Below are 27774 nucleotides of genomic sequence, written 5' to 3' on the forward strand. Positions count from 1 at the left end.
CATGTAGAAGAATTGATGTAAAGACATTTGATGTAAAAAATAGCTAGGAGAAAGCTAATAAAGCTCTCAATCAATCTCCCTCTCCCTTTTCCTTCCTCCTCTTTTTTTCCTCCTCCACCCTCTCTGGTTTGTCTTGCCAGCATCATCAGAAATTATTACGCATGTGTATCAATATTTACTTACATTGCATAATTTTAATAATATTGTATTGTAGACATTCTAAAAACTTTTTGAGGGACAAAATCACTGAATGTGTTGGTATGACTAAAATTGAAACTAGAACGCAAAAAATATCACTTTTTACGTACTTAAAATCTCGGAATTGACTGCACCGATTTTATTCAGACTGGTTAGACAGCTCGCAATCGACAGCTTATATCGATATTATGTCAGAAAAATGCCCTTAAATTATTAGAAAGCTGTGGTTAAGTTTCAAAGATATTTTACTCAAAACCTTGACAAAAAGTTCCAGACAAACTTGGTATACATAGCATTTTGACATTTATGCATTGACGTAGTTAGTTTGTTCTTCCTGTTTACTTGACATCGCTAGACAATTGGCAATAATTTTACATATGCATCAGATATCAAAGTTTAGCGGATATTATTCATATTGTGAATGCGTAAATGCGTGAATACATTATGAAAAGTAGATATGACAATGTGTAAAATTAAAATCTATACTCATTTATGCATATATTGCACGTGTGAATTATGTATATGTGTCTAAATAAAATTTGATTTTTTATTATTTTTTATTACACATGCATGTACATATAAATACCTCGAAAAAAAAAACAGTGGTAGTATTATACCTCAAAAAAATCTAAGTAACAAGTGGTAGACGTAATCTTTGTATCTTGAAAAATCTCGAAAAAACTTAAACAGTAGTATCTTTACCTCGAAAAAAAACAAAGTGGTAGTATTATACCTCGAAAAAACCTAAGTAACAAGTGGTAGACGTAATCTTTGTATCTCCAAAAATTTCGAAAAAACCTAAGCAGTAGTATTTTTATTTCCAAAAAATTATAACTCAAGTGATACACATCACAAAATTACGTTACCTTATCAAAAATGAGTCGCGCTTCAAGTGATCTATTATTACAATTACAAAAAAGAAATGATATCTCTTTTTAAATTACAGCGCCAATTACAGAGAACATATTTTTCGAGATACAAAGATTACGTCTACCACTTGTTACTTAGATTTTTTCGAGGTATAATATTACCACTGCTTTTCTTCGATTAGAATAAAAGATTGAATCATGAAGAATTACACAGAGGTAACAGTACAAAATACAAATATTTTATTAAAATATTTAAACCCAACAAGGGAATACAAGGTATTTAAATACAAAGTTTATATATGTATTTTAAAAAATTTAATCGCATCGCAAAAAATTACAGAGGTAACAGTACAAAAAATAAAAATATTTTATTAAAATACATAAATTTTTCTTGTCAAAAAACTTGGCGCTGCTAGACCTCAAAATTAGGTCAGCCTGTTAAAATTGAAACAATAGTGGTCTTCCACACCACCCTTGAGGTTCCACTAAAGGCGCGTTAGATTTTTTTAAAGTGGATCTTCGCCTGTAGTCATATTCTACCACATTTCTCTTAGCGAAAATAAAAATCGGAACAATTTTTATTTCCCTCCAAGATAATTACGACCTATTCGGTATGTAAGACTTAAAACTGATATGTTGAAGTCATATATTACGTAAGAATACACGCAGATGAAAAAATGTCATCAACAAGTAACCGTGCGTAATATGACAACAACTTATCATGTTTTCACTTCAGCATATGCTCGAAGTGACCCCCTTCTATCCTCTCACAAAGTATAGCCCTGTCTAAGATTCCTCTCTGTACCCGGCGCAAGATCTGTGGCGTTATTGCACGACAAGCTCGTACAATTCTATCCTTCAGATCTTCAGCGCTAGCTGAACGTTTGATCAAGAACAAATACATTTGTAAATAATTAGTTAAATAATGGAGTAATTACTATAAAAGATAGTACATAAAAAATGACGATTGATATTATACAGAGAATAGAAAAAAAGTATTTGCACACTCAATTTCTTTCAATTTCGTACAAAGAAAATAAACATTCTTATAAATAAAATGTTTTATAAAATATAAAAGAAATGTATTTTGATTGGAATACTGCAAAGAAATAGTACCGCCCTGCTTTACAGAACATTATCCTGGAAAAGACGAAATATGCAAATACTTTTTGCACGCTTTAACAAAACTAATCTAGGTATCATTCTATGACATAAACCGCGCAGTAATCGTTCGGAGTAATAATGCGTCTCCGTATTTCATAACTTGAGGCATTCACATATGAACAAGTATGAGTTGTACATCGCTGGAACTTTCTTCTCAATAAGGGAACTATAATGTTTGCAGTATCTTCTATCATAAATGCTGAAAAAAATATATATATATAATAGAAAGTGATGGGAATAGATTTGGTCATTTGATAAGTAAATAATTATATAGCTTCTCGCGAACCACATCAAATTTTCCACAAAAATTACAAAGAATTTCTTAAAAATGTATATTATTTTAAAGATGCATTTTGTATCCTTTTAATGATATACGAATATTAAAATGTCGTTCTTATTCTTTCAACAGAAAAATAAAATAATTAAGGATAAAAATGAATAAACTCAAGTAAAATGAAGAAATAGATGAAGAAAGAAAGAAGCAAGGGCAAAATAAAGATTATAAAATAGGGGTAGAACTTTCCGGGGAGTGTTATAGAGTGTATAGTTTTTCGTTACCGATCTTTTTGGGAACCGGTATCCGAAGTTTTTCCAATTTTTCGGGAAATAATTTTGACCGAATTTTAAAGAATTGTATATAAAACAGGGGTAGAATTTTCTGGGGAGTGCCATAAAATGTATAATTTTTTGTTATTGATTTTTTTGAAAACCGGTATCAGAAATAATTGACCGAGTAGAAAAATATTGGTTATGGACATGTTTAATCCATGAACACTTCTTATGTTTGTCCACAATAAGGATATTGAAAGACAAATGAAGTCGTTTGAAGAAAAACGACTCCCGGGCGAAGCCCGGGTAACCGCAGTTAGTAAAATAGATAGAATAAATACAGAAAATTGGTTAATTATCGTTTTAAATCAATCATATTATTTCTGAGAACATTCACTTAAATATTTATAGTAAAATAATATGAATAGATGATAGTAATAAAGAAAGAAAAAGTGGGTGTATTCAACATTAACATAGTCATTTAAAATAATTGTTTAAATAAATAGGATAAGAACGAAAAAAAAAAGAAATCACATAGAGAGAAAGAGATAAATTCTATAATATAAGTTCTCTAAATTCTAAAAATATAAATATAAATTCTATGGTGAAAACATTGACAAATGTTGCAAATGATTGAAGAATCTTTAATACTGATTCTTACTGTTTTACTTTTTCATCCGTGAATGAGCAGCTGGCAGTGTGTCCGGACTCTATCTTAGGATAAAGTGGCGTATTCCCAGAATGTAATTTTCCAAGCACGATGGCCAGTCGATTTGCGTTACGTCGAACATAAAAGTTTGTTGCTCCTCCGGACTGAGTTGCTCACGTAGTCGTCGCACGTTGTCGTCTCTAAATATCCATTGTTTCGTTGTGAAGTGCTCGAAACACTTGACGATTTTTGAAATTTTCGCCTGTATGTACATCTTAGACACTCTCGCACGGCTCAAGTGCTCGCGGCGACCTAGAATGGTCCGCCAGCAGGCGAAAATTTCTATCGTAAACAGGAGTTGCGAGAGAAGGGTCTCTATTGTTCTGCGCTTGAAATTGTTGAAACAAATAATGTTTAGTTAACTAACTAAAATGTTTAGTTGAACGTATCAGACTAAATATTTTTTTGGATTAACAAATTTTTTTTTAGTGTACATTTTTCAATATACCTACTAGAAGTTTAAATTGTAAAGGGTCTTATGTCTTTTATTACTAGTTACTATTAAGATACAATGTTTAGAAAAAGTCATATTAAACATTTTAATAGTACCTTAATTTTGGTCAGATATATACCGTGTGTTATTGACAGTTGTACTCTGTTAACCATGCCGGTTAAATTACATTATTAAAAACTCAATAAATCAAGTTGTTACCTTTATTTTATATCTAAAAAAAATATACAATTTCCCTTGTTTTTTCTAAATTTATAATAATGGAGATACTATTCTTTCTTTAAGGTACAGATATAGATTATTATCTATATCTCTTTATCAAGCATAAATATGGGATATATCTATAAAAATATAATTTATCAGAGAGCCAAGATTCTAAAAATAACAAGTGATTACACCCATATCTCGTAATCGCGGTTTAATGAAGTTTTTGCCCTCAGCCTTCGAATAAAAAATAAGTATATACAAGATGAAGAAACAGCGGAGAATAAATGAATGAATAAATGAATAAATGAAGTATATATAAAATCAAGAACGCTGGAGAATAAAAATAACATGAATAAAAATAAAGTATAAAATAAAAAAGAATAAAAAATAGAGAAGATAAAATCTATTTTTGATTCCCGTATATAAAGAGATTTAACTCTGTTATCTGCTAAATAACTACTAACGCGTACGAGTCGAGCGTGGGACGATATCGATATTTTGCCAATATACACGGGGTCAACAGTTCTTTAAGGAGTCCCCAGGTATATCGACACGAAGCAGCCGCGTGCGACGTACGCGGAACTTCATAAATCACTTACGGTTTTTGTGAAAGGAGAGGAAAAAAGAAAGAAAGGAAGAGGTTCAACTTTTCGTTTAATAGTCCGGCTCCCATCGCTCCCATCCACCGAGCGGTAAATCCACGCACACAATTCACGTACCTTACGCGCGGCGTAAGGAGGGAACGGACACAGGTGCGTACGCGCGTGCACGTGTATGGTGCGCCGCGCCGCGCCACGCCAAAGAGACCTGGCCGACCAACCAGGAAGCGATCACGCACAACTAGTCACTCGCCGGAATTCTGTCGGCCGCAGGGGGAAGTGATCCGCGCAGTTCCTTGGGCCCAACGAACCCACGGTTTCATCCCGAGTTCAAGACACCGCGGACATACACACACAATTACACATACACACATACATATACACCCTGGTCATATTGTCTTGTATTTAAAAAAGGCAGGTGCCAGTATCAAAAAGAAGAAGAAGAAGAAGCCGGAATTCTGTCGGATGCGATTACACGGCGCGATGGTTCGTTTAAAAAATGGGAATCCTCTCTCCGTTTCCCCTCCCTCTTCCACCCTTCGTCTTTCTATTCTTCCTCTCTTCGCGAATCGTCTGACCGCCGGCGTTATTAAAGTCTGGAATTCGCCCGAGGTTCCACCCGTTCCGGAACCGTACCTTATTCTCCCCGATTTAACTACGCAACACACGAGTATAGATATTTATTCAGTGCCTATAACGTTACGAAACGAAGAGAACGCGTAACGGACCTTTCACAATTACGTATGAACAATTGTTTTATTATGTGAGCTACAATAAAAGAATATTCCAGAGAAATTACATTACCTACGGAGAGTTTACTTCTGTTGAGAATCTCCCCGGACAGCGCCATATCCAAAATCGGGACATAAGACTTCTTAAAGATGTCTTGGACACGCGTGCTGTCTAGGTCTTTACTCGTGGTACATAGCGCTGCTGAAGACGTAGGGCAGGAGCTCCGCGAAGATATCGACGTCGGGATCCAGGCAGTGGCCGAGGCCCTCGATCACCAGCATGCTGAGAATCACGCTGCTGAAGGAACCGTCCTGCTTGACTCAGTGACGGACCATCGCGGCAAATAATTCCGACACAACGGTATACCTGCACGGATACCCGGGACGGCCGCGTGTGCGTCTAGTAATTAATTCTTTAAACAGGAAAAATATTACACGCGGGAAGGCGTGTCCCGGCAGATCGCTGTCGACGACGCACGCTCTTTCGACGGCCGCGCAATTCCTTCGCGATGGACTCGGATTTTTCCCGCCTGTGGTGACGCCTATCTTTAGAATCGCAATAATTCGCGATTATCCATTATCGGCGTTACGATACCGGTATTAAAAACTGGTTCGTCTACTCCTCGCGCGTGTTAATAGTCGCAATACGCGCCTCGTTATTACGCGCCACAGGTATATCGTTTTTCACGCGAGTGCGTTTCTCGGAGGCCGATTGATCCTGATTCAATCCGCGCGATATAATCACTTGCATTCATGTTGTGGCTATATATATTATTATTATTATTCCGCGCTACGATGATTCGACATAACTGAAACACAGACTGTACCTCGTGTAATGTTTTACGCGCACGGTCGTTTAAATAAAAAAAATAAATAAATAAAAACGGGAGATCGCAATTTCGAGAAGCAATGCAAATCAACGCGGGCAAGTCTAAAAAATTAATAACAGTTCCCAAGTACAATTTCGATCGAGCGACGACGCGGTAAATAAGGATCGGCGAAAAACGATACGTCGCTTCAGCGATCTCTCGGACTTCGAAGGGAATATCTCCTGTTACTAACGTTAAAAGGATTACAAAGGTGAGACTTGACGATGTTCTTCATCGAACACTTGAATCCGTCCGGATCGGGGGTCATGTGCAAGCTATGCTCCAGGATATATTGCGCCGCCATTATTTCGCCCTACGTCAGATTTTGCACGTAAAACTTTAACCGCGCTCGGTCGAGAAATGTAGAGACGTGCGGTAAAAAATAATCACCGAGGTGAACGAGACGGTATGCGTGTAAAACAGTAACGAAAATAAAAAGCGACGAATGCGCGAGAGAAAGGAAGTTTAAAAAGAGCGTTGCAAAGAATGCAATTGCGCTCAAGTTTGAATTGAATTGTCTTTCTGTCTTTCTCTACAGATCGACGCGTAAGTATAGCCGATTACTCTCGCATATCATAAATATTTTATCATGTATTTTACAACGATATGATCCCCGTGCCCCGGAGAAGACTGGATACCGGAAAAAATGTGCTTTGATTAAAAATAGACATCTCGCCTCTGGACCCCGTATTAAAATAGGTACCGAAGAAAAGCATGCTTCGGTAACGAAGGAAAAAAAAGAGGAGAAAGATTAAACGTGTTCCTCCGACTTAAGTTTCCCGTTAAGAAAGCTCGAGCAAAGAGCACATGTCAATAAAAAGTGAACGTTATCTCGCCGGACTTACGTTTCCCATTAGCACCGAGTAAAAAACGTCTCGGAGATTTTGTCGGCAGCGATCATTCAAAGATACCACTAGGCCGCAGTTCAGGATGATCAGGCGTGGGTCGTGCGCCACGTAATCGGGGGTAATGACCCGCCGAAAGGTATTTAATAGAGGCAAATTAGACAAAAAAAATGCGTTATCTCGGAACCGGTTAAAACTACTCGGATTTGATCGTTTTTTTTTTAATGTAGGTAATTTAAAACACTACAATGTTTATGGGTTAAAAATTGACGCTTTAAATAGGAAATTCAAGAAAATTCCGAAAAATTGAAATTCTAAGACAAAACATTTTACGTACTAGCTTGCATTTTTTGCTTATAAACTTAAAATAATTATAAAAAAAAAGTTTTTCAGATTGTTAATTATGTTTTTATTGATTACAATTTATAAAACTCGAAATGTAATATTTTACAGAATAATTTGTTTATTTGCAGTTAGGGCCGAGCAACAAAATCCTAAGTTGCATATTCTGATAGGGCACGGTCCATAGAATATTTTAAGACCAAAAAGAGCTGAGCAACAAATTCTTTAATTTATTAAGTAATCATTAAATAAAAATTTATTAAATAAACAATTAACGTCAATTTTTAACTAAACCCATAAACATTGTAGTGTTTTTAATTACCTACATTTAAAAAAAAAACGTTCAAATCCGAGTAGTTTTAACCGGTTCGGAGATAAAAACCTAATTTGGCTCTACTATAATACGATATCAAAGATTTATTTCTGCCTGCCTGTGTCGTGTATTTTGCAAACACGTGCGAATAACATGATAGTATATTTCTCGACTTTCCGTTTCTCGCATGATGCGCGCATGAACATAGTAAACGTTACGTATACTATTATAGATAAATGCGCGCATATGCGGAACGTGGCCCTTGACAATGATCTGTAATCCCCCTCAATTTTAATTCAATTTAGCTGATAATAAAAGCTAAACATTGAAACTTTAACTTTAACTTTTAAAAAACTTTTCTGCCTCTCCTTTATGTAAGAATCTAAGAATCTAAGAATCTAAGAAAGAGATGGATATAATGTTTAAGTTTTACAAAATTTGCTCGCGATATTTCGTACGTATTTTCTAATTACACGATCTTACGGCAACTGAGAGAAAACATACGGGTGTAAGGAATTTTATATTTATGTATGAAATATAATTTATATATAATATATAAAGCAACATAACATTATCGTTGTAAAAAAAATAATATTTAATAAGTAATTAATTAGAGAATTCATCCTTAATAATTCTTAATATCATTAATGTTAGAGAATTTATCTTTATTAACTTTAACTCTTTTATAAATTAGGGAATTCGGTTTACATGATAATTGTATATTAAATATGTCCAAATATGTTTTCTTTCTCTTTTATATAATCTCTGTTGAAAACGAGAAAAAGAATAAAAAGAAAAGTTATTAAATAATTAAAAGAATAATTTTTGCATTGTTTTTTGTACAAGAAAGTGAAATTTGAAAAGATAAGAAAAATTGCCCATATAATCATATGTAAATAACATATATGTCCAAATATGTTTTCTTTCTCGTTTATATAATCTCTGTTGAAAATGAGAAGAAGAATAAAAAGAAAAGTTATTAAATAATTAAAAGAATAATTTTCGCATTGTTTTTGTCACTTTCACTCTAAAGTTGAAAATAAGCGAAATATTTACAAAATCACCCTTCTAATCAAAATGGCGGCTAACGCTCCAGGGTTAGAATCCCGAAAATCCGGTTTTAGACTATTCATGACCCTCCGAAACAGTCAAAAAAAAAAAAAATTGCTTCCCGGAATTAATTCCATTTAAATGTCTCTATTAACTGGGCTAACGTCTCCGTACGTCTACTCCAATAGTGATTTGTTTCTTAATTTTCATAATGTGTGGGGCTTATATATAATCTTTTTAACTATTGCTTTGGTTTGTATAATAGATGCTCGCTTATTGCCCGTTTTATGCGGGGTCTACAATGCGAGTCGTAGGAAATGGACCTATCACAATCGAATTTGAGGAGAATAATCAATCGACTGTGATTGGTCAATTCTTACGACTCACGACTTTACGACTCGTATTGTCTAGCATCTAGCATAAAGGCCTTCACACATAAAATGCCGTAAGAACGTAAAACGTAAGCATGTGTGAAGGCCTTAAGCTGCAATTTCATGGACGCTAGAAACCAGCGGCAGCGTCAAAGCTGTCTGCTGTCAGCTGTGGTTGTGTTGTGGTGAGACTGGTGAGTAACGAAACGCAACTCGAGTGATGTCATCCGGGAGTTGCCATTCTCCTAATCAGTGAAGAGGTTATGCTATCGTCGTCAGAAGGTATTAAATTAATCTTATTTGCACTCTTCATGTTTAATCCTTTTGTTGCCAAGAAAAAATATTCAAGTATAACTCAAAATTGAACTAAATCGATGATCTGTTGAATTTCATCACAAATGTCGCAATATGTTTTTTTCAATTAATATGAAAAAAATTTATAGATTCAAAAGTAATCATACATTCTTATATCATCAAGAATCAGACTAAAAATATCTCTCCACAATCGGCTTTTATCTGATTGTTAACAGTTTCAAAGCACGCACTTTGGATCTCGATATCGAATTCTAACCATTTGAAAGTTAAAATCAAATAAATATAAATTCGAGAATTTTGTAGCAAGGAAGACAAGAGAAACGTAGCTGGTGGCAAGTACAACTGGAAACACATCAAGGATGTTCTCAAGCGGGCCAAACTATACCAAGTTGAAGACGCATTTGCGTCTAGCGATCAACCGGTTGAAATTGCTGGAAAAGAAGAAAACAGAACTGGCACAGAAGGCGCGCCGTGAGATCGCTGATTTCATTGCCGCTGGCAAAACGGAGCGTGCTAAAATCAGAGTGGAGTACATCATTCGTGAGGACTACATGGTGGAGGCAATGGAGTTGCTGGAGATGTATTGTGATCTGCTGCTGGCACGTTTTGGTCTCATCCAGCAAATGAAGTCAGTATCGTTACTCTATGGATCAGCAATATGACATATACGTTCCATTTTTTGCTTACACTTTCTCCACGACAGACTCTGATAAACAAAACTGGTCAATAATTCATCAGTTAAAATAATTAGCAATGAGTATTTTAATTATCTATTAAAGTTATTGTCATTTATATGTATACAATTTCAATTTATATTGCTTTGTTACTTATTATCTTTTCAGAAGCCTCGACGAAGGTCTGGCGGAAGCTATATCAACCATACTCTGGGCGGCTCCTCGCATCCAGACGGACGTGCAGGAAATCAAAGTGATAGCGGACATCTTGACGTCTAAATATGGTAAACAATACATGGAAGCGTGCCGGGAGGAGGCAATTCAAACCATATCGGAGAAGCTGAAGCACAAAATGAGCGTGCAGTCACCATCAAAATTGCTTGTGGAAAAATATCTAATAGAAATTGCCAAGAATTACAACGTGGAATATGAGCCAGATCCGCAAGTAATGGCAGAAGGCCAGGATGCGATGTTAATAGACATAGGAGCCAATGGTGGGGAATCGAGGAACAATCTGGACACAGCCAGCGGAGGAGGAATACCTCATCCTCCCGGCTTCATAGGTTTCCCACAGGCACCTATGTTACCTGATCCTGGATTCCACTCGAGCGTGGTAATTTAAATCTCTTTTGTTTAATAAAAGACGTAAAAAAACGCTAATGTAGTTTTTATACATTTTAATTGACAAATTCAATTTACGAAATTGTCCAATAATCAGTTTCTAGCCAATTTAACCATTAAATCATTAAGGCTATCACAATGTTCTAGGATTCGGAGAAAGATAGTTCTTCCTTAGGATTCGTATCTCCAATGTCTCCACCCTCTACTGAGAAAGATCAGAATACTCCTTTCAATCCCACTGCATTTTCGTATAACATACCCCTGGATAATGCCAACTCGAACAAACCTGTAAGTAACTTGTATTTATTACTAAAAATTTATAGGATTATATTTTTTATTAACAATAACAATAATAATAAAACAGTTTTCTCGTAATAATTTGAAAAATAATTAATTAGGAAGAAGATTTACCACCGCCATATCGGCCTGACTTTCCGCCTGATTTAAATAAACAGGTAAAGCCATATTCTTATCTTTCTAATTTTTGCGGAATAATTATTAAAATGATTAAAATAAATATAATAAAGACGATATTCGATATTCTAAAGTACGAAAATGTTCTTGAAAAATTCTATCAAATTATAAAACATGCACAATTATTTTCTATATATAGTCAGATGAAAAACCAAAACCCCAGCCAAGGTCTAAAATGCCGATGAACAACTACCAACTTCCGGATCTGCCAGCAGTGCCGACAGAGAACAATGATTCGCCCGCTAATCCATCCGTGAATGACGATATTGATTTTGACGACTTGATGAAACGATTCGAGGACCTGAAGAAGAGGAAGTAACGATCGACGGATATACAAGCAATATTTGAAACGCATCGTTTTCATTTATTACTTTAGCGTTGCAAAACGGTGTTTAGTAGTGCCTTCTGCAAAAAGAGAAGGTCTGGGAAAGGTAGGCTATTATATGCTTTTGCAGTGAAGAAAATGAAAATGTATAGTTTACTCTATCCGAGGATCAAGTACATATAAATTGTTATAATATTAATTAATGTACGTGTTAATTTAATACATATCTTTTTATGATTATATGTGCTTCACAATGTTCAATAAGTGTATATAATATCTAAGTCACATTTTTACAATGATTAATTCTTCCTATTCCTTATTTTTTCTCATTTCATGGAAAGTATATATCAGCTAGTCAATTATTATTATTATTATTATATATATAAGACGTCTGTGTATATACAGAGTTATTAATCATCCCAATCTTCGCATCTCTGCAAAAAAATGATTATGTCAATTACAAAGAATATTATAATTTGTGAAATTTATTCTCATAGAATTTTGTTATTTCTAATCCTTTGCTTTACTAACTAGAGAAAATTTCAATTATTACATGCAGATTTAAACTTATATTTTAAAATGTATTCTATGAAAGAAAGAGAAATCCTCTAAAATGCCCATATCTGTTTAAACGATTCTATATAAATTTGTATACATACTTCCTTTCCTTTATCAACCAAACAAGCCAAGAGATTTTCCGAGAAATAACATTTGTTCTGCCTCATATCCGAGCCCAAATAATGAAAACATTCTATAACAGCTTCCTCTATAAAGTCCTGTAGTTCTGGATTGTGTATGTTACGAGTCATGAACTGGATGATCGAGACTTGCTCGGGAAATCCCCTTTGATCCACCTAATAAAGCCGGAATTGAAAAAATCAATCACTAACTGCGATCTATTAAATTTTGAAGCAGTCTATGTATTTACCAGATTTAATTCGTTGAAGAAACACTGGGTGACGCACTATAAGTTCAAATAATATTTCGTTAATATTTTATTATTAGACACACTCTATATACATAATATAAAAAACGCATAGGATATATTGGTCCACAAAACAGATTTATCCCATTACGATAAAAAGACATAATCATGAGTTACAATAACTTGGAAACTAATAGAAAAGAATATTGTAGCGTAATACTTATTATTGTTATATAGAGACATTTTTCGTCATTATAATTCTTTAATTTTCGTAAGATTATTATTAGACACACTCTATATACATAATATAAAAAGAGACAAAAAATTCTAGTCACTGTGCTACAGGTGATATGCAGATAGAATTGCAATTCTCTTATTTTATATTTTTTTATTTATTTTGATTTGTCATTTCTTTTGATACAAACTCAATACTTCGAGAGAACAATATATTTATACGTTACATTTGGAGATCTATTGATCTTCTATTTTGATCACTATATCTTACGTCTTGTTCTTGTTGCTTGCCGTAGTTATCAGAATTGTCATTATTATACGTCTGGTCGTAGCTTGATCTGCCAGTTCCATCGGAATAACTAAAATCACGATTATTGCTACCACGAGAAGGATATCGAGCACTTCTCCAGTTCCCATTTGTGTAATCGACGGAATAGCGCCGATTGTTACCGTTTCTCTGATCATTCCCGCGATTCCTTAATTATTATATTGATATTAATTATTCATATTAATGGTGTAAGTAATGATAATGTATATTATTATTATTATTATTGATATTTAATCTTATCAATTATTCGTGGACACGAATATTATATATCTTGTTTTGTTACCGATTCTCATTAGGATCCTTCCAAGACTGCCTGTTATAGTACGTTCTGCCGTTATTCATAGAGAACCTTGTACCAAACAAATCTACGCTCGAGGAGTCATCGCTGTCTTCGTCTTCATTTGACGAAGAATCGTTGCTATAATCATCATCAGATGTGGATCGCTTCTTGCAAATCTGTATAATTTTCTGGTATTGATTGTTCGCCTGTTGAACTCCTGTTCTGCATTTTAATGACTATACACATAGAAAAACTTACTAAACCAAAGAATTGATTATTGTATATGTATATTCTTAAATACAAGCAATATTTTTATATAAGTATGCATATATATATAATATATATAATTTTTTTATATATGTATACACATAAAATATACTGATAATAAATCATAAATAAATTCAGCACTTTTCTTTTTTAGAATTTGAGTAAAAATTTTACATAACTAACAGATCTCTTTCAGTTACTTACATTCGCTGATTCTATCAGCGACAAGCAAAGGCATAGAACAACGAGAAACACTCTGCAGGTCACCATCTCGTGCGGACTCTATACTTCCAAATAAACTTCCTCATTTTTTTCCATACGTATTTATTCAGTAGCACTAAGAATGCTTGTATCATCGGTGAGACAAGTTGATAGACAATAATTGTTGCAAAACAAAAAATATTGTTCCATACGTCCGGACGGAGACACGCTCGACTACCCCCTTATGCAATTCTTCTGATTACTGATCGAATTACCGTGACTATATTGTTACGGGTGAGTCCTTTGTGAGGGAAAATCATTGGATTGTCAGAGAAGAGAGAGAAAAAGAGACAAAAAGGAAAGAATTCAATCGTGGAGAAAGTGAGAGTTTCGTGAAGGCATGACAATTTCGAGCGATCAGTTCTCCATCAGTTGTTCATCGAAGAAGATATACGATGCATAGCAAGTGCTTTGTAAGTATCTGTGTTATCGTCATAAGTACACACTCTAGAAAAGAAAATCCGTCTTTTGATGAAAGATGATTTAGTCGTACGTTTTTTCAAAATAAAAATATACGCATATGAGAGTTGAGAATATATGGGGCAAATCGAGGAAAGCAACAGACCGCGAAGATGTGAAAGTGTTTCATTTTCGCTGTTAGATTTTGCTGAGTAATTGTACAAATATTGTTATTCGTTATACGATAATTTGTTATCATTATTCGATGCAAAACTAACAACCGAATAAGAAAAATTCGTAAATAAACGAAAATCTTTCATAGTATCCCGCGTTTTTAGCTTGCGTTACGTATTGTTTCAGTCTGTCTCCGTTTCATTTTTCTTATTGCCCTTATTATCCTCATCTCCAAACACAAATTTCCTCGATTCTCAATAGAGATCAGATTATTAGTATCTAGAACAGAATTATAAGAAGTTATAATTCTCTATATTTTTAATTATTATTTATACTTTTCTTTCGTAGCTTCTTTTAAAACTTTTCTCACTCGCGATTACGTTGCCAATACATGAAGATAGTACAAACGGAAAAGTCGTACCGCCATACCCAAGCAATATTTCGACAATTTATCCCGCTATGATATCTAAGAGGGCAACGGACCGATCATCAGACGGAAGTCGAGTAGATTTTCAAATAAGAAATCATCAGGGACCAGGAACATATATATTCGGTTTTGATACTGGACATGGGTAAACATACACATCGCTCTACCATTATATTATAATTATATTAATTGCCGCTTAACGAGAGTTTCATAAAAATTTTTGAGGAAATAATGACTGAAAAGATTGATACGTCATTTGCATCGTAGAAAAAATCGACAGTACAAAATGGAAGAGCGCCGTCGAGACGGAAGCGTCAAAGGTCGATATGGCTTTTACGATGCGAAGGGAAAACTCAGAGTTGTCAGCTACATCGCGGGCCCCGCTGGTGGTTATCAAGAACGCCATCACGAAACCATCGCTTATAAACCTGAAACTTAACGTATCTCTCTCTCTCTCTCAGTTACCTTTCTATCAAATAAAATTAACGATTCATGTATATATCGAACATTTTGCACTCATTAAAAAGTAACAATTGCGAACCGAAATAAGTTTTAAGTTATATGCAGACTATGTCGGATATATGATATTTGACAAATATGTGTTTGTATTGGTGCAACTACAATGTCAGGTTTTAAAAGTGAAGAGTCCATTATTTTCAATAAATACATAATTTATTCAAATTTTATTTAAATTAACATGTGTTTTTAAATTATAATTTTATTATTCGCAGATTTTTACTTTCGAAAGACATTGAACAGTCTTAAGTTCTGTGTATCGCTCAGTATGGTTGAATCATCATTGGACTGTGCACCTCGTTACTGTGCCATTCTCCCCAATATATATTTCGCGTAACTGAATAGTAAAACAGGCAAGTTCGATTTCATGTAACATAGTTGTCCGAACACCTTAATTTTCCATGTTTTACTTTAGAATGCACTTATCAATAAGATAACTGTAGATAAGTGATCACTGTTTTATATTCTCAATTTTAACTCAGAAAGAGTGAAAGAATACATTATGTACCTGACTTACAATTTAACACTGACTACGAGCTCTTTTCATAAATATTAAAATTCGACATTTTGGCTACACCAATCAAAATACAATCCGTGTAATCCGGGATTGGAAGAAGACACAGAGTGTCCGAGGCATTTTGTATAAATAACCGCTGCCGACGATTGGGATTAAACCGTTTATTTAACAATAACAATTACTATATAAGAAAAAAATGTCAATGCAAAAAAAAGATGTAAACGTCATATAATATATAATACCATGTATATATATAGGTATTTTTGTGTATGTGTGTGTGTATATATATATATATATATATACACCAAATATATATATATATATATATATACATACACACATATATATTCTTATGTGTACGTGTTAGTTTGTGTGTATATGTGTTACATATCTAATCCATACAGAGAACGCATTTGTCGCACGCGCGCTCGCGCGCACTGAATGGATTACACAAGAGTATAAATCAAATGTATACGTAGATATCTGCCGTCTTTCTCCGTATCTTTTTTCTTCTCGCTCTCTTCGCGCCTATAAAATCGCACGATAACCCGTTCCAATTCTTGCTTTGACACTTCTATTTTACGGGAGTCATCTCTCGTAAAGCAATTGCTTTGAAATTATTTGTCCTTTTTCGTGTCCGCCGCACCATACGACGAACCCTTGCTTATCTCCGACATTCCGAGGGTTTTGTACATTAGCAAATAAACTGTAATTCAATTTGCTTTCATGAGGATGACATAGCGTTTAAAATGAAAATTGAGATATCTTCTGTGACTTAAGGGTATTGCGTATAAAATAAAAAGGAACGTAAGCACTAGAGCAGCAGCCAAATCGGTCTTAAAAAGCCGAATTCAATTCGCTATGTTTGCTACATCCAGAATTTAATTGAAATATAACTTTTAATATATTATAAATGATTACTATTTATCGATTGAAGGAGGTGAATGACATGATAACTAATAGTTGTAGATAATGATGTAAAAAAAGTGAGAGGATACTACTTACATACAAAGATAACCCCGACCCCGATGGTAATGCCAAAGATCGAGCCGGATAGAAGGAGCCTCACTAGGTAATATAGCATTGGTACAAGGACAACTATCGCCCAGCAAATGGTGTTAATAAGGGAATAGTATCTTCTCTTTAGCCTGAAAGAGTCTGTCCTAGGCACCCCGCTCTTGGCAAAAAAATCGCCGGTTTCATAGAAGCTCTCCGTCATACGGTCCTACCAGGCAAAGATTTCGTCTAGCATTACCGCGTTATAACAATACATTGTCGCGTCAGAGCGAACCAAAATCGCTGAACAGAAATCAATTCTCGCGTACTATTCTGCTCGATGCAATCGTGAACTTGTAAGCTCTTCGTTCTAATGCGCAAAGAAACAATCCAGGTTTCTGTGATGCACTTCTTAAAAATACTCAAATTGGACAATGTGTAAACTTAAGCAGGTCAATTACATTATCATGATTACATATGGATTCTATCCTTGTGAAATAGAAGACTACTCAAAACTCCTAATTCGGATTAAGCATTTCTACTTAAACCAACTTAAACTCGAAAAACATTACCAGTTACAAAATTATACTTCTACCAAAATAGTACGATCTTTTCCATTGGATGCAAAAAGAAATACAAACTTGATAACGCTACCTTTTGCTGATACAGCTTCTGTAACCATTCAGCAGCAGCTTCGTCTCCCTCCGGCACCTCCTCGATGGGAATTCTTTTAGCATACATATGTCCCTCCAGCCGTTTCCCGAAGAGAAGATTCCTCATAGTCGGCTTCACGGGATCAGACGGCTTGAACGCTATTTGAATGTCGTAGATGGCCGTCGCTTTGCCTCTCATGTGCGGAATGCTGGCGGTAAAGCCCTTTGTGCGTGGGGTTAAATGATATTTTAATACTGGCAGACCTTTTTCGATAGCAAACTTCTGACTGGCTTCCAGCTTTTTCAGCGTAAAGCGTGTACCCTCGGGATAGAGCAGCAACTATAATCAATCATTTACAACTTACAATCGTTTTTATAGCTATATAGCTATTTCTAGCAGTAAATGTTATCGAACTTTGGAATTATTCACTCCGGATTAGCTAATGCTAATCCTCGTGTTTAGATAAAGAAACAAGAAATTGAAAGATATACTCACCCACATTGTGTCAGGATACTCAACGAGCTCCTTGATTTGAGTTTTGATGTTCTCCTTGTCTTTCTCCCAACTCCTCTCGAGGAAAATACTCTCAGCGAATTTCCACGCCCATCCCAGCGTAGGAATATACTGTATCGACTTCTTAGCATAAGCTTTACAATTCTAAAAAATATATTCTTTCAAAATAAATGTTCTCATTGTACCTATATATACATATGTATCTTCAGATTCATGTTTTTTCTGCTTTTAGAAATTTATTCTTAGAAGTTACGTACACCTAGTAATCTCACGCGATCGCATAACAGCCAACCTATCAACCAATCGGTTTCGTAACTGTGATTCATCAGGAGGTAGCCGTGCTCATTACCGAAATATTTATCAAAGTCCTTTTTATCTATATACAATATTAGGTCCGATCCTGCCCACCATTCTGCCATGAATACTAATTCTGGGGGAAGTAAGAGTTTAGATTTTAGCGTGTTAAATTGAATTTTTTTTCTTGGAAACAAAACAGGAGCTGTAATACGAAACGAGGCATACTTACGACAGTAAAAGGAGTAGCAGAGGTAATAATTAATCTTGCGATAGAGGTATTTGGAAAATGGCCTCAGTCCAAGATATAAAACGCATTGGAAGAAATTTATTATCAAGCCAGATGTAAAAAATGTGATGGCGAACATAAGGTGTATCACCAACCATTGCTTCACAGAGGTCAGCATTCCCATGGTGATAAGCGAATAAAACTAGACCGTACGTTTTATGGAAAACATAAATATTTGGTTTCTCTGCCTGTAACAGAAATAAACCAACAGGTATTTAAAAACGAAAAAGAGATAAAATTACTTATACAGAAAAATTTCCATTTTTTCCTAAAACTCAATTAAAACAATTGTCATTGTATCCATAAATTGTCGCCGTAAAAGATAAGAAAATTTCAAAATTATGTTTACATCATGTGTGTATGTGTGTGACACTAGACAGCTACGTGTGCAAGTATTTACGCCAAACAAACTTGCCTGAGAGTAAAAGAAATAATTGTAGCGTTGCTATGTACAATTTTCTGATCGCTGAATGCTGTTATATATACAGTGGCAAATAAACTGCATTAGTGTCAATTGGCTCATTAATCAAACTGATTGGGGGAGGGGAGCAAATAACGTGATAAAAAACAATCTCTTTATGTAAATCATATGAAAAATATGTAAACACAAGCAACAACAAGTTAAATATGCTAAGAGAGGAGTATTACATAGGCAGCAAGTTTTTATACAACGGTTGATTTGTTTTCTTAAATAGACAAGCTGAAAAAATTTTCTTTACAGGCTTACGCTACAGGCTATACAAGAACGTTAAGCTGTTGTCAATGTTTCTATACTTGTGTAAGTCATCCAGTAAAAATGAAATACATAAATCTGTAAAACATTTCGTAGCAATTCGTAACGTTTTAGCTTCTACGAAGTTTAAACTCTTCTTTCCCAGGATTCATGTAAATTCTTTAACCTGCGGAGTTTTTCATCGTACGAGATCCGTTACATAACAAATATTGCGTTAACTCGACAAGTGCTAACGAGAGAACCTGAAAAAATATAAAGACAGCCGGCGGCTATCGTTAATAACATTATATAATACTATTTACAAGAGTCTTCTCCAAGGAATCCAGTATACATCGTAACTACTTGAAACCGACGAAGACCTGGGCATTGACCTGGAAACGACTCTGTCGACGTCTAGAAAGTTAACAAACATCGAAGGTGCGTACATTACCGAGTTGGTTAGTAACAGAAGTAAAACAAAATCGGACACGTGCGTTATCGTTGTTAATTTTTACAGAGCGCAGAGTTGCGCGCAATGTGTGCGGCGTGCGTCGTGCGTCACGGTCTCGTCCACGATCTCGTTATTCGTTTATTGCAATTCACGCAAAATGCGCGGATTGAAAGAGAGACCGTGGAGGATGTTCGTCGCGACCTCGAGCCACGACGCAAACCCACGTGTATCTCCATCTTCTCCTTCTCCCCCGGACCCGGAGGAGAATCTTTTGCGCGGGTCGCGAACTCGAGATCGGGGGGTCTTACCTCAATTCGGCATCCCTGACGAGAGGAAGTGGTGCGAGCGTGTGTGCGCGAGGGGAAGGAGAGCGGATGTTAACCGTGCGGTGCGGGTGCCAGGTGTCAGAAGACGCGGTGGCCCGAGGGATCAAAGTGCGAAGTTCCAAAGTTCACTGACGGTGCGTTGACGGTGCGCTTTTGTGCGTGCCTACGGCGTCCTCGTCGCTCCGTGCGTGACGACTCCGTGCCTCTCATCGGATCGGGGGGAGAAATCAGGACGCCTCCGTCACTCCATGCCGTGCGCGTGCGGACACACGAGCGGCGGCGACGACGACGATACACGGCCCCCCTGAGCGAGGAGCAAGTCAGCCGGTCCTCTCGTCCGCGGGTTAGGGATGGTATAGCGGGGGAACGTGACAATGGAAACTGCGAGTACTGCGATGCGACCTGCGACACGACGGAGTCACGATCTCTGTCACGCGACACGATTGTGTCAACGCCTCGCGCGGCTCGCGCCGTCCGTCATATCTCGAATAAGCTAGAAATTAGAAATGCGACAATGCGACCGGGAATTGTATATTTTGTGTCGTGGGCGCGTGACGTGCGCCGAATGCCGATAAGGATCGGGACGAACGTCATTGAACGTGCGGGTGCGCGCGTCCGTTCGACGTTCGACGCGCTTTCGGCGCTTTCCACGCGAACGTATTTACGTGTATGCATGTGCGTATAGCGTGCGCGTAAACAATGCGCACGTAGCTTTTGGGTTGGGTGTATGTATGTATATAGGGTGTCGAAATATATGCAGGATAACTCTCTCCGTATTGGAAATTTTTGAAAAAGAAATTTTTTAATTAGTTTTTTAAAATATTATTAACGCGGTTGAATGAAGGTCTTTTTATCGTCAGATCGTGAAGCTTTTGTATGTATAAAACATTTTTTGATATATCTCGAATACTTTTCGAGATATATCGAGAAAAGGATGCAAGAATAAACCGCTCGATACTTTAATACAATATGATAAGGGTGTGTGTGTGTGCATATGGTTTTTACATCTTTTAGAATTTTTCTGAGCCGCAATTGAAAATTTCTAAATTCGTTTATTTATCCCCCCCCCCTCCACTCCTCCCTCACTTACAGGTGTGTAAAGTTTTACGTGCACGCTCTTTTACTATTATATCCCTTTAAAAATTTAATATAACTATAACATATTATTATTATGCAGATTATTATTTAATTTTTATATAGTGTTTTATATGACACATAGAAAAAAATAGACTAAAGAGCTATTCTGTCGATTGAACTAATCGTTTATTAATTAAATTAATTAGAATTTGACCGAAGCATTTAATTTGATCACCAACAAAATATGCTGGGTCGATGTTTTTTTGCTGAACTCCTTCCACGTGGGAATAAAAAAAAAACGAAAATCAAACGGTGCAAGAGGTTCAGCTAAAAAGAATATTATTAAGAATAATCGTCAACGCTGGGCAAATTATTGTAATTATCAATGGGGCCCCGGGGAGCCTAGAGATAATTGAAGAGTATTGATATTATCGACGGTCAATATCAATTTTTCAATCGCCGAATATTGTACTACATATATATGTAATAAATAAATAATAAATAAGAATTTACAACACAATAATATTATATATATATATATATTACCACGAAACTGCATTTTTTTCCTAATTGTCACTCGCATGGATAATCAAATCCAAATAACAAAATTGCAGTTTTAAATTAAAATTGAATATTATATATCGGATCCTAAATATATATGTATATATGTCTGTAATACGACAGAATATAATAATAAATCATAAAATTGATATTATATATCATAAGCCGACTGTCTATATATTTTGACAATTAGCTAAATTTCCATAAATTTATCACTCTTTTCAATATAAATGTCTCGAGTCACAGCCACAGGGTACGAATTATTCTAGACGAGGATGCGTCCGACCCGGAAGTGAAGCTATCTTCAAGTGGAGGAACCGGAGGAACGTTTCCGGCGCGCGCGCGGCGACGCCGCAAAAGAGCGCAACGTAAGGTTGGTAACGCCGCGCGAGTAATTCGACTAGGCCGGATTTTTAAAAATCCTTATATCTACATAATGGCCAGCGCGAGATCGGCTCCTCGCAGTTCTCCGCTAGTCGCGTCGGAAAACGGTTCGTCCCGCGCCAATTGACTGCATTCCTGCCGCGCGTTTTCGTTCTCGGGGGGAAGACGCCAGAAAAGCAGCGGCGCGCTAGAGAGTGAGTAAAAGCTGATCGAACGCGCGCGACGCGCCGATTCCGCTCGTTCCGATCCGCGCTTTTCGCGCGCGCCGAAACAAAAATCGAGCCCGTCGAATCGCCCTCGATATGTCGATAGGAGCCGTTTGGTATTTCTCGATCGAACGCTCTCACGCAGTTCTTCCTCTTACGCGGTTCTTACGCGGACGAATGAAAAAGGAGCAAGTGAAGTTTTTCACCTGGCTGCTGCGTCGCGTTTTACAGCTCTTTTTCCCCCTCATCTTCGTGTTCTTGCCCTCTCTTTCTCTTTCTTTCGTCCCCTCTCTTTTTTCGCTCAATCGCTTTTATAAATGCCATATGGATATCCATTTATTTTACACGCACGCGATTCATATCGCAATCACAGATCTCCTTTTATATATATCGCGGGTTTTTACAAAACTCATTTGCTGATCTTGGAATTTGACGCTATCGATTCGCAAAAATGTTGCTTCTCAATCAAATTATAAGAGTATCTTGTTGTCTAATCATGTCTGATCACATACGATTTTTTTTCTTTCAATTATATCAAGACACACTACCTTAACAACAGGTCAAACGTGAATTACGCGCGGAAATAGAACTGGGTTTATGGGCTCTTATATATCTTAGATCTGTTCTTCGAATCTCGCTGTGTTACGTTGCGTTCTCTTTGCACGCAAAATAATCCTTGTGTACTCGGAAAACAATTTTTCATATATAAAATATGTCTATGTATGTTATTTTTCTCTTGTATAATATCTGTTCGTATATATAAGAAAATAATAAATAAAATAAAGAAAATAATTAAGGAATAATTAAAACATAGAATCGACAAAAATTATGAAATTCTTACTCCTTAATATATGACTTTTTAAATTTTTGCCATTCTGAATTTTTATTATTTTATTAACATTTTATTAATAGTTATGCAGAGATATTTTATGTTTTTACTGTAGAAATTATATTAGAATCTTGCCCTTTCAATAATTCTGCCCAAAAAAATTACTAAAGCACATACAAACGTAAAAGTGTCATTGTTTCAAATCTAAATTGTTTGCGTTCTATTATTTATGTATCAGATATGATATATATATCGAATAAATCTTCTAGTAAGTTAATGTAAATGTACGAAAGAAAGAGAGAACAATTTTAGTTAATTTTAAAAACAATTAAAAGATATGTGAGAAGTGTAATAATGAAAATTTTAAAACTATAATAAGTTCTTTCTTTCAAAAAAGATAAAGGAAGAACTTTAGCTTCTTATTTATACGTCAAGTTACATTTATATTTGACGAAAATGACATTGTACAGTAAAGATTAAATTAAAGTTTAAAATACAGCAAAAGAGTTGATGGATTCTCTCGAATGGAGAGCAACTGACTTGCTTCGCGTTTGCTTGCGCACTTTATATAAAGGGCAAAACAAATGTGTTGCACTTGAAACACATGGCTTGATGGCTATGATGCATGACCATATGGCTCCATGGAGGAATCCGTGTGTCTATAAATAGCTGCATACATTTCATCCCTTCGTCACTTCCATCTACAGAAGAAAGGCTCCAAGCGCTACATATCATAACTTGAGAAATATTAATATTTCTTTTTTATTTAAGCAGTATTAGTTATATTTAAATTCAGAGATCGATACGTAAGACATAATCGTTAAAATTATAATACTTCGAAAAGAAAAGAGAAAATTGGAAATATTGAGAGAATAAAATTCTAAAATGTCAATTTAATTAATCCTTAGTCGACAAAATATTTAGAAGAGAATAGTTCAAAATAAAAAATTTTTAATGTAAGGGAAAGTATTATATTATACATTATTCAAAGCTAAAAGTCATATTTAAGTAATATAAAACTGTCTATATAAACAGAAACTTTTTGTAACGTATTAACATGCAATTAAGTAAACGAATGAAATGATTTCTTTTACGTACGTTGAGAGACGTTGGAAATACCGAACTGTGATCTATGTGGCCACCACTGACGATTAAGAGTAATTTATTGTGACTGATGATTTCTCTCTATACGGTTTCCCGGGGTCATCGTAAGTGACCTGCGTTCTTCTTATCTCGATGGCAGTGCATTCAATTAGACGCAGGAAGAAAGAACACTGTGTAGCTTACAGAAATAGTGGCATCTTTGTTCGTCATCATTATACGGCGTAGGTTCATTGATTTCCTTTCCTTTATCTTCTCGATCAGATTTGACAAGCGCTCATCGTCGAAGGGACCTCTTCGATCGACTTCGAACGCCGCCGAGCAAAACAACACTGCGGATTAACAGTTCCCTCGGACAGACAACGCCAATAAGACAATGAAACTGCTTGTTGTTTTGACGCTCTTGTGTTGCTCTTGCATCGACGTTAGCTACACTAGAGAAATAACGTATGTATCCGATTACTCTACTAGTTTAATACTTCGAACATGGCACTTCTTTGTTTAAATTACAGAATATAACTTTCAATGATATTATATATTTATTCTGTCTTATAATATAAATGATCATATCAATTTTTACAGTCATGAAGACATTAAGGACGCTATGTTGAGCCTGGTGCACATGATGCGAGAGAATACGGAAAAGCTGGAGAGGCACGAGGCGAGAGAACGGCAGCTGGGCGAGCAACTGAAAAAGACAATAACCATCCTGACAAAGCGCGTGTCCGTCGTGGACGGCCTGAAGCTGCAGTTGACCAAGCTGGACGAGAGAATCTCGGGGATAGAACATTTGATCGCACAGGTGATCACTCGTATTTCGCTCAAGTAAGACACAAAGCGATTAATTCTTAAAATGTCGTGACGGTGTTTCTTCGCGCAGAGGGACGAGAGGGAGCGTATACAGATGCAAAAGACCGTGGACAGTCTGGAAGATCTGGAGGGTCGCTTGGAAGGCTGGCTCACGAATATCGAAAACAAGGTAGCGGAGGTAGGCAATCGCGCGGAGGTCACGTCCGCTCCGGACGGTAATCTTCCCGATGTTCTCAACAAGCTGAGTGGAATAGAGAGTAAATTGATGGAAGAGGTTGCGAGATTCAAAGAGGGTCTGCATAATAACGTAGCGAAGATGAACAAAGAATCAGCTACGCTGATGGAGAAGACGCATACGATCTCCTCGGAGGTGACTCATTTATGATAAAAGTAATATACGTCTTCCTCGTACACACTAAATATTTTAAACAATGTAAATCTATTTCGGACCGTAGGTGCAGTATGTAACCGCTAAGATCGGAGATTTAGAGAAATCTCTAGAGAAGTTGAAACAGATGACGCAGAACGTTCAAGAGAGACCATCCGAACAGCAATTGGATTCGTTACCAGCTTTTGAGGATCACGTCAGGACATTGGTGCAAGTGCAAGAACTGCTGGAGGGCACCTCTGAAAAATTACGAGAATTACCCAGGTAACGTTTTGTACTCGACTCTCTTGATATCATAGTTTTGACGTTCTCCGTAAGAATACGAGAACATGTAACATCCTTAACACTTCGATACTAATTGCCACTTTACGATGTAGGATAAACGAAGTGCAGGCGCTCCACAACGAGACGCAAGCTATGTTGCAGGAAGCTAAGCACGCGTTGAAGGACATCGTTACACGGGGTATCGATAATATCGGGGATAAAATAACGGAGAGCAAAGAAGAAACGAAGGATTCGGTGGCGGCGTTACGGTAAATCCCATGAGTGTCGTCTAGAATTATAAACGCTAAACATGGTCGTCTTCTTTTATTGAATATCAAATTATGTTAAACAGACAAAGATTGGAGTCGGGGGATCATATTTGGCGTTAAATACAAGCCCCTATCGTGTAGCTCTTCCTTTTAATTTATGAACTTCCTTAACAGGATGGACCTGGCTAACAATGCGGAACGCGTTAACCAGGAGCTACAGGATTTGGAAAAGGGTCAGTCCGTGATGGTTTCTATGGCCGATCATGTGCTGGACACAAAGAAAAGGGTGGAGTATGGCGTACATCAGATCCTGTTGGAAGTGGGCGATTTGGTGAAGACCCAGAGCGTCAACATTAACAGCACTCTTAGTCAAAGATTCGACGGAATCTCGAATGATATCATGGATAACCAGAACGGTGCCTTGGCGAACCTTACCAGCAAGATGGAACTAGAAATGAACAAAGTAAAGATCTGTTACTTGCTGACTGATCTGGCCGCTCCCCGGATTTGTTGTTACTACCTTCGTTGCAGGTTTGGCGGCAGATCAATGTGATGTACCAGCAGATGACGGAAAGCGCTCGAGCTCTAGACAAGCTGCATCAACAGAACGAAGCCTATGTTAACGGCACGACGTCTACTATGGGTGGAATGGAGAACAAGGTAATAAGATGCGAGATAAAACATACATTTAGTATAAAATAATGAGAATTAATATAAAGTAAAATAAGTTAAATGGATCATTGCATAAATCATTGCATCGATACATTATCTGAACATTACTCAAATGTATCCGAATCACTCACGTAGCACCCATTTTTGTGGCAAACTTAACGGCTAGATAATCGCGGATAACTTGGTCTTCATTCTGAATAATGTCCAACGCATATCGTCCTGAATTTACTCGCTTGAATACTTCCCAAAGATTGCAAAACTAATTCGGTTGAATATTCGGAATTCTACAGGTAGGCGAGATAACAAAACGCATGACGGAGGTGGATGAGAATTTGAACTACCTGCTCGGCCGCCTGTCCTTGGTCACGCAGGAATTCAATCAGATTAAGACAGGTCTAGGGAACGCGCTGGACAACATCAAGGCTTCATTCAAGGTGGTTCAAGAGAAAACGTCAGATCTGACTCATCCGGGTCCCCATCCACTCCCGGAAAACTACAAAGACCCGAACGAATCCGAGACCAGGAAGCCAGACGGTAAGCCTCCGTTGGACTTCACAAGTCACATCGCCAATGTACCTTCCAATTGACCTTCAGTCAATAAACTCTCGAAGCATTCTGATCAATTGCGTTTATTTACTGAGACAATATAAAATTTCATAAACACTGAAAGTTCTCTTGTAATTTCCTTTTTGTTTTCCTCTTACGATCGCCCGAATTCAAGCTTAAAAGTTTCGTCTCGCAGTTGCTAGTTGTGTTCATTTCTTCACTGCGCAAACTGTTTGTTTTAGTTGTGACCGTAAAGTAAGCCATTTGACTCTCAGATCATCAGAGGCTGGCTTGGGTTAATCTCAATCAGCGGAAGATAAACCATCTTCATCCTTAGCGAATTAACATCCGCCACTGCCACATCGACATCTCATCATCACCGTTATAATCATCGGACTGTAACACTTTGGTAAACTTTCAAAAATACT

At 36.5% G+C, this 27774-nt stretch overlaps 5 protein-coding genes and 1 long non-coding RNA gene across 13 annotated transcripts; 3 read left to right on the plus strand and 3 right to left on the minus strand.

Moving 5' to 3' along the window:
* Window positions 1-191: 191 nt before the first annotated feature.
* On the minus strand, window positions 192-6317 carry LOC139821743 (uncharacterized). Of its 3 annotated transcripts, none has more exons than XR_011734323.1 (4): window positions 5845-6317; window positions 5551-5772; window positions 3442-3741; window positions 192-2430 (listed from the first exon to the last, which is right to left on the minus strand). It is a non-coding gene; the product is annotated as an uncharacterized lncRNA (long non-coding RNA). The 3 variants fall into 3 exon arrangements; XR_011734322.1 differs by having other exon boundaries at window positions 5671-5775; XR_011734320.1 differs by having other exon boundaries at window positions 5551-5775.
* Window positions 6318-9388: 3071 nt separating this feature from the next.
* On the plus strand, window positions 9389-11916 carry Ist1 (IST1-like protein). Of its 2 annotated transcripts, none has more exons than XM_071793021.1 (6): window positions 9389-9549; window positions 9886-10210; window positions 10425-10869; window positions 11025-11165; window positions 11276-11332; window positions 11491-11916. In XM_071793021.1, exons 2-6 carry the CDS (start codon window positions 9942-9944, stop codon window positions 11668-11670), a joined length of 1092 nt encoding a protein of 363 aa, XP_071649122.1. In that variant the 5' UTR covers window positions 9389-9549; window positions 9886-9941; the 3' UTR covers window positions 11671-11916. The 2 variants fall into 2 exon arrangements, with proteins under 2 accessions (XP_071649122.1, XP_071649123.1); XM_071793022.1 differs by having other exon boundaries at window positions 9426-9549; window positions 9876-10210.
* Obp59a (Odorant-binding protein 59a) lies at window positions 11811-14043 on the minus strand. 2 transcript variants are annotated; one of them, XM_071793031.1, is made up of 6 exons: window positions 13915-14043; window positions 13447-13679; window positions 13107-13311; window positions 12605-12640; window positions 12336-12530; window positions 11811-12110 (listed from the first exon to the last, which is right to left on the minus strand). In XM_071793031.1, the coding sequence occupies exons 1-6, from the start codon at window positions 13978-13980 to the stop codon at window positions 12087-12089; spliced, it is 759 nt and encodes a 252-aa protein (XP_071649132.1). In that variant the 5' UTR covers window positions 13981-14043; the 3' UTR covers window positions 11811-12086. The 2 variants fall into 2 exon arrangements, with proteins under 2 accessions (XP_071649132.1, XP_071649133.1); XM_071793032.1 differs by having other exon boundaries at window positions 13447-13619; window positions 13915-14016.
* A 148-nt stretch (window positions 14044-14191) lies between these two features.
* On the plus strand, window positions 14192-15593 carry LOC139821742 (uncharacterized). The gene is made up of 3 exons (XM_071793039.1): window positions 14192-14384; window positions 14893-15116; window positions 15239-15593. Exons 1-3 carry the CDS (start codon window positions 14367-14369, stop codon window positions 15408-15410), a joined length of 414 nt encoding a protein of 137 aa, XP_071649140.1. The 5' UTR covers window positions 14192-14366; the 3' UTR covers window positions 15411-15593.
* Window positions 15594-16150: 557 nt separating this feature from the next.
* On the minus strand, window positions 16151-20831 carry LOC139821732 (1-acyl-sn-glycerol-3-phosphate acyltransferase gamma). Of its 3 annotated transcripts, none has more exons than XM_071793017.1 (7): window positions 19914-20831; window positions 18694-18938; window positions 18425-18597; window positions 18150-18311; window positions 17655-17993; window positions 17010-17229; window positions 16151-16710 (listed from the first exon to the last, which is right to left on the minus strand). In XM_071793017.1, exons 2-7 carry the CDS (start codon window positions 18872-18874, stop codon window positions 16622-16624), a joined length of 1164 nt encoding a protein of 387 aa, XP_071649118.1. In that variant the 5' UTR covers window positions 18875-18938; window positions 19914-20831; the 3' UTR covers window positions 16151-16621. The 3 variants fall into 3 exon arrangements, with proteins under 3 accessions (XP_071649118.1, XP_071649117.1, XP_071649119.1); XM_071793016.1 differs by having other exon boundaries at window positions 20222-20830; XM_071793018.1 differs by lacking the exon at window positions 19914-20831 and adding an exon at window positions 19162-19892 and having other exon boundaries at window positions 18694-18934.
* Window positions 20832-22316: 1485 nt separating this feature from the next.
* Window positions 22317-27773, plus strand: LOC139821730 (uncharacterized). 2 transcript variants are annotated; one of them, XM_071793012.1, is made up of 10 exons: window positions 22317-22455; window positions 24662-24844; window positions 24980-25199; window positions 25278-25577; window positions 25663-25859; window positions 25973-26128; window positions 26303-26591; window positions 26660-26788; window positions 27091-27334; window positions 27589-27773. In XM_071793012.1, exons 2-10 carry the CDS (start codon window positions 24774-24776, stop codon window positions 27603-27605), a joined length of 1623 nt encoding a protein of 540 aa, XP_071649113.1. In that variant the 5' UTR covers window positions 22317-22455; window positions 24662-24773; the 3' UTR covers window positions 27606-27773. The 2 variants fall into 2 exon arrangements, with proteins under 2 accessions (XP_071649113.1, XP_071649112.1); XM_071793011.1 differs by lacking the exon at window positions 27589-27773 and having other exon boundaries at window positions 27091-27469.
* The last annotated feature ends 1 nt before the right edge of the window (window position 27774 follows it).

This window comes from Temnothorax longispinosus, chromosome 11, assembly GCF_030848805.1.
Source record: "Temnothorax longispinosus isolate EJ_2023e chromosome 11, Tlon_JGU_v1, whole genome shotgun sequence".
NCBI lineage: Eukaryota > Metazoa > Arthropoda > Insecta > Hymenoptera > Formicidae > Temnothorax > Temnothorax longispinosus.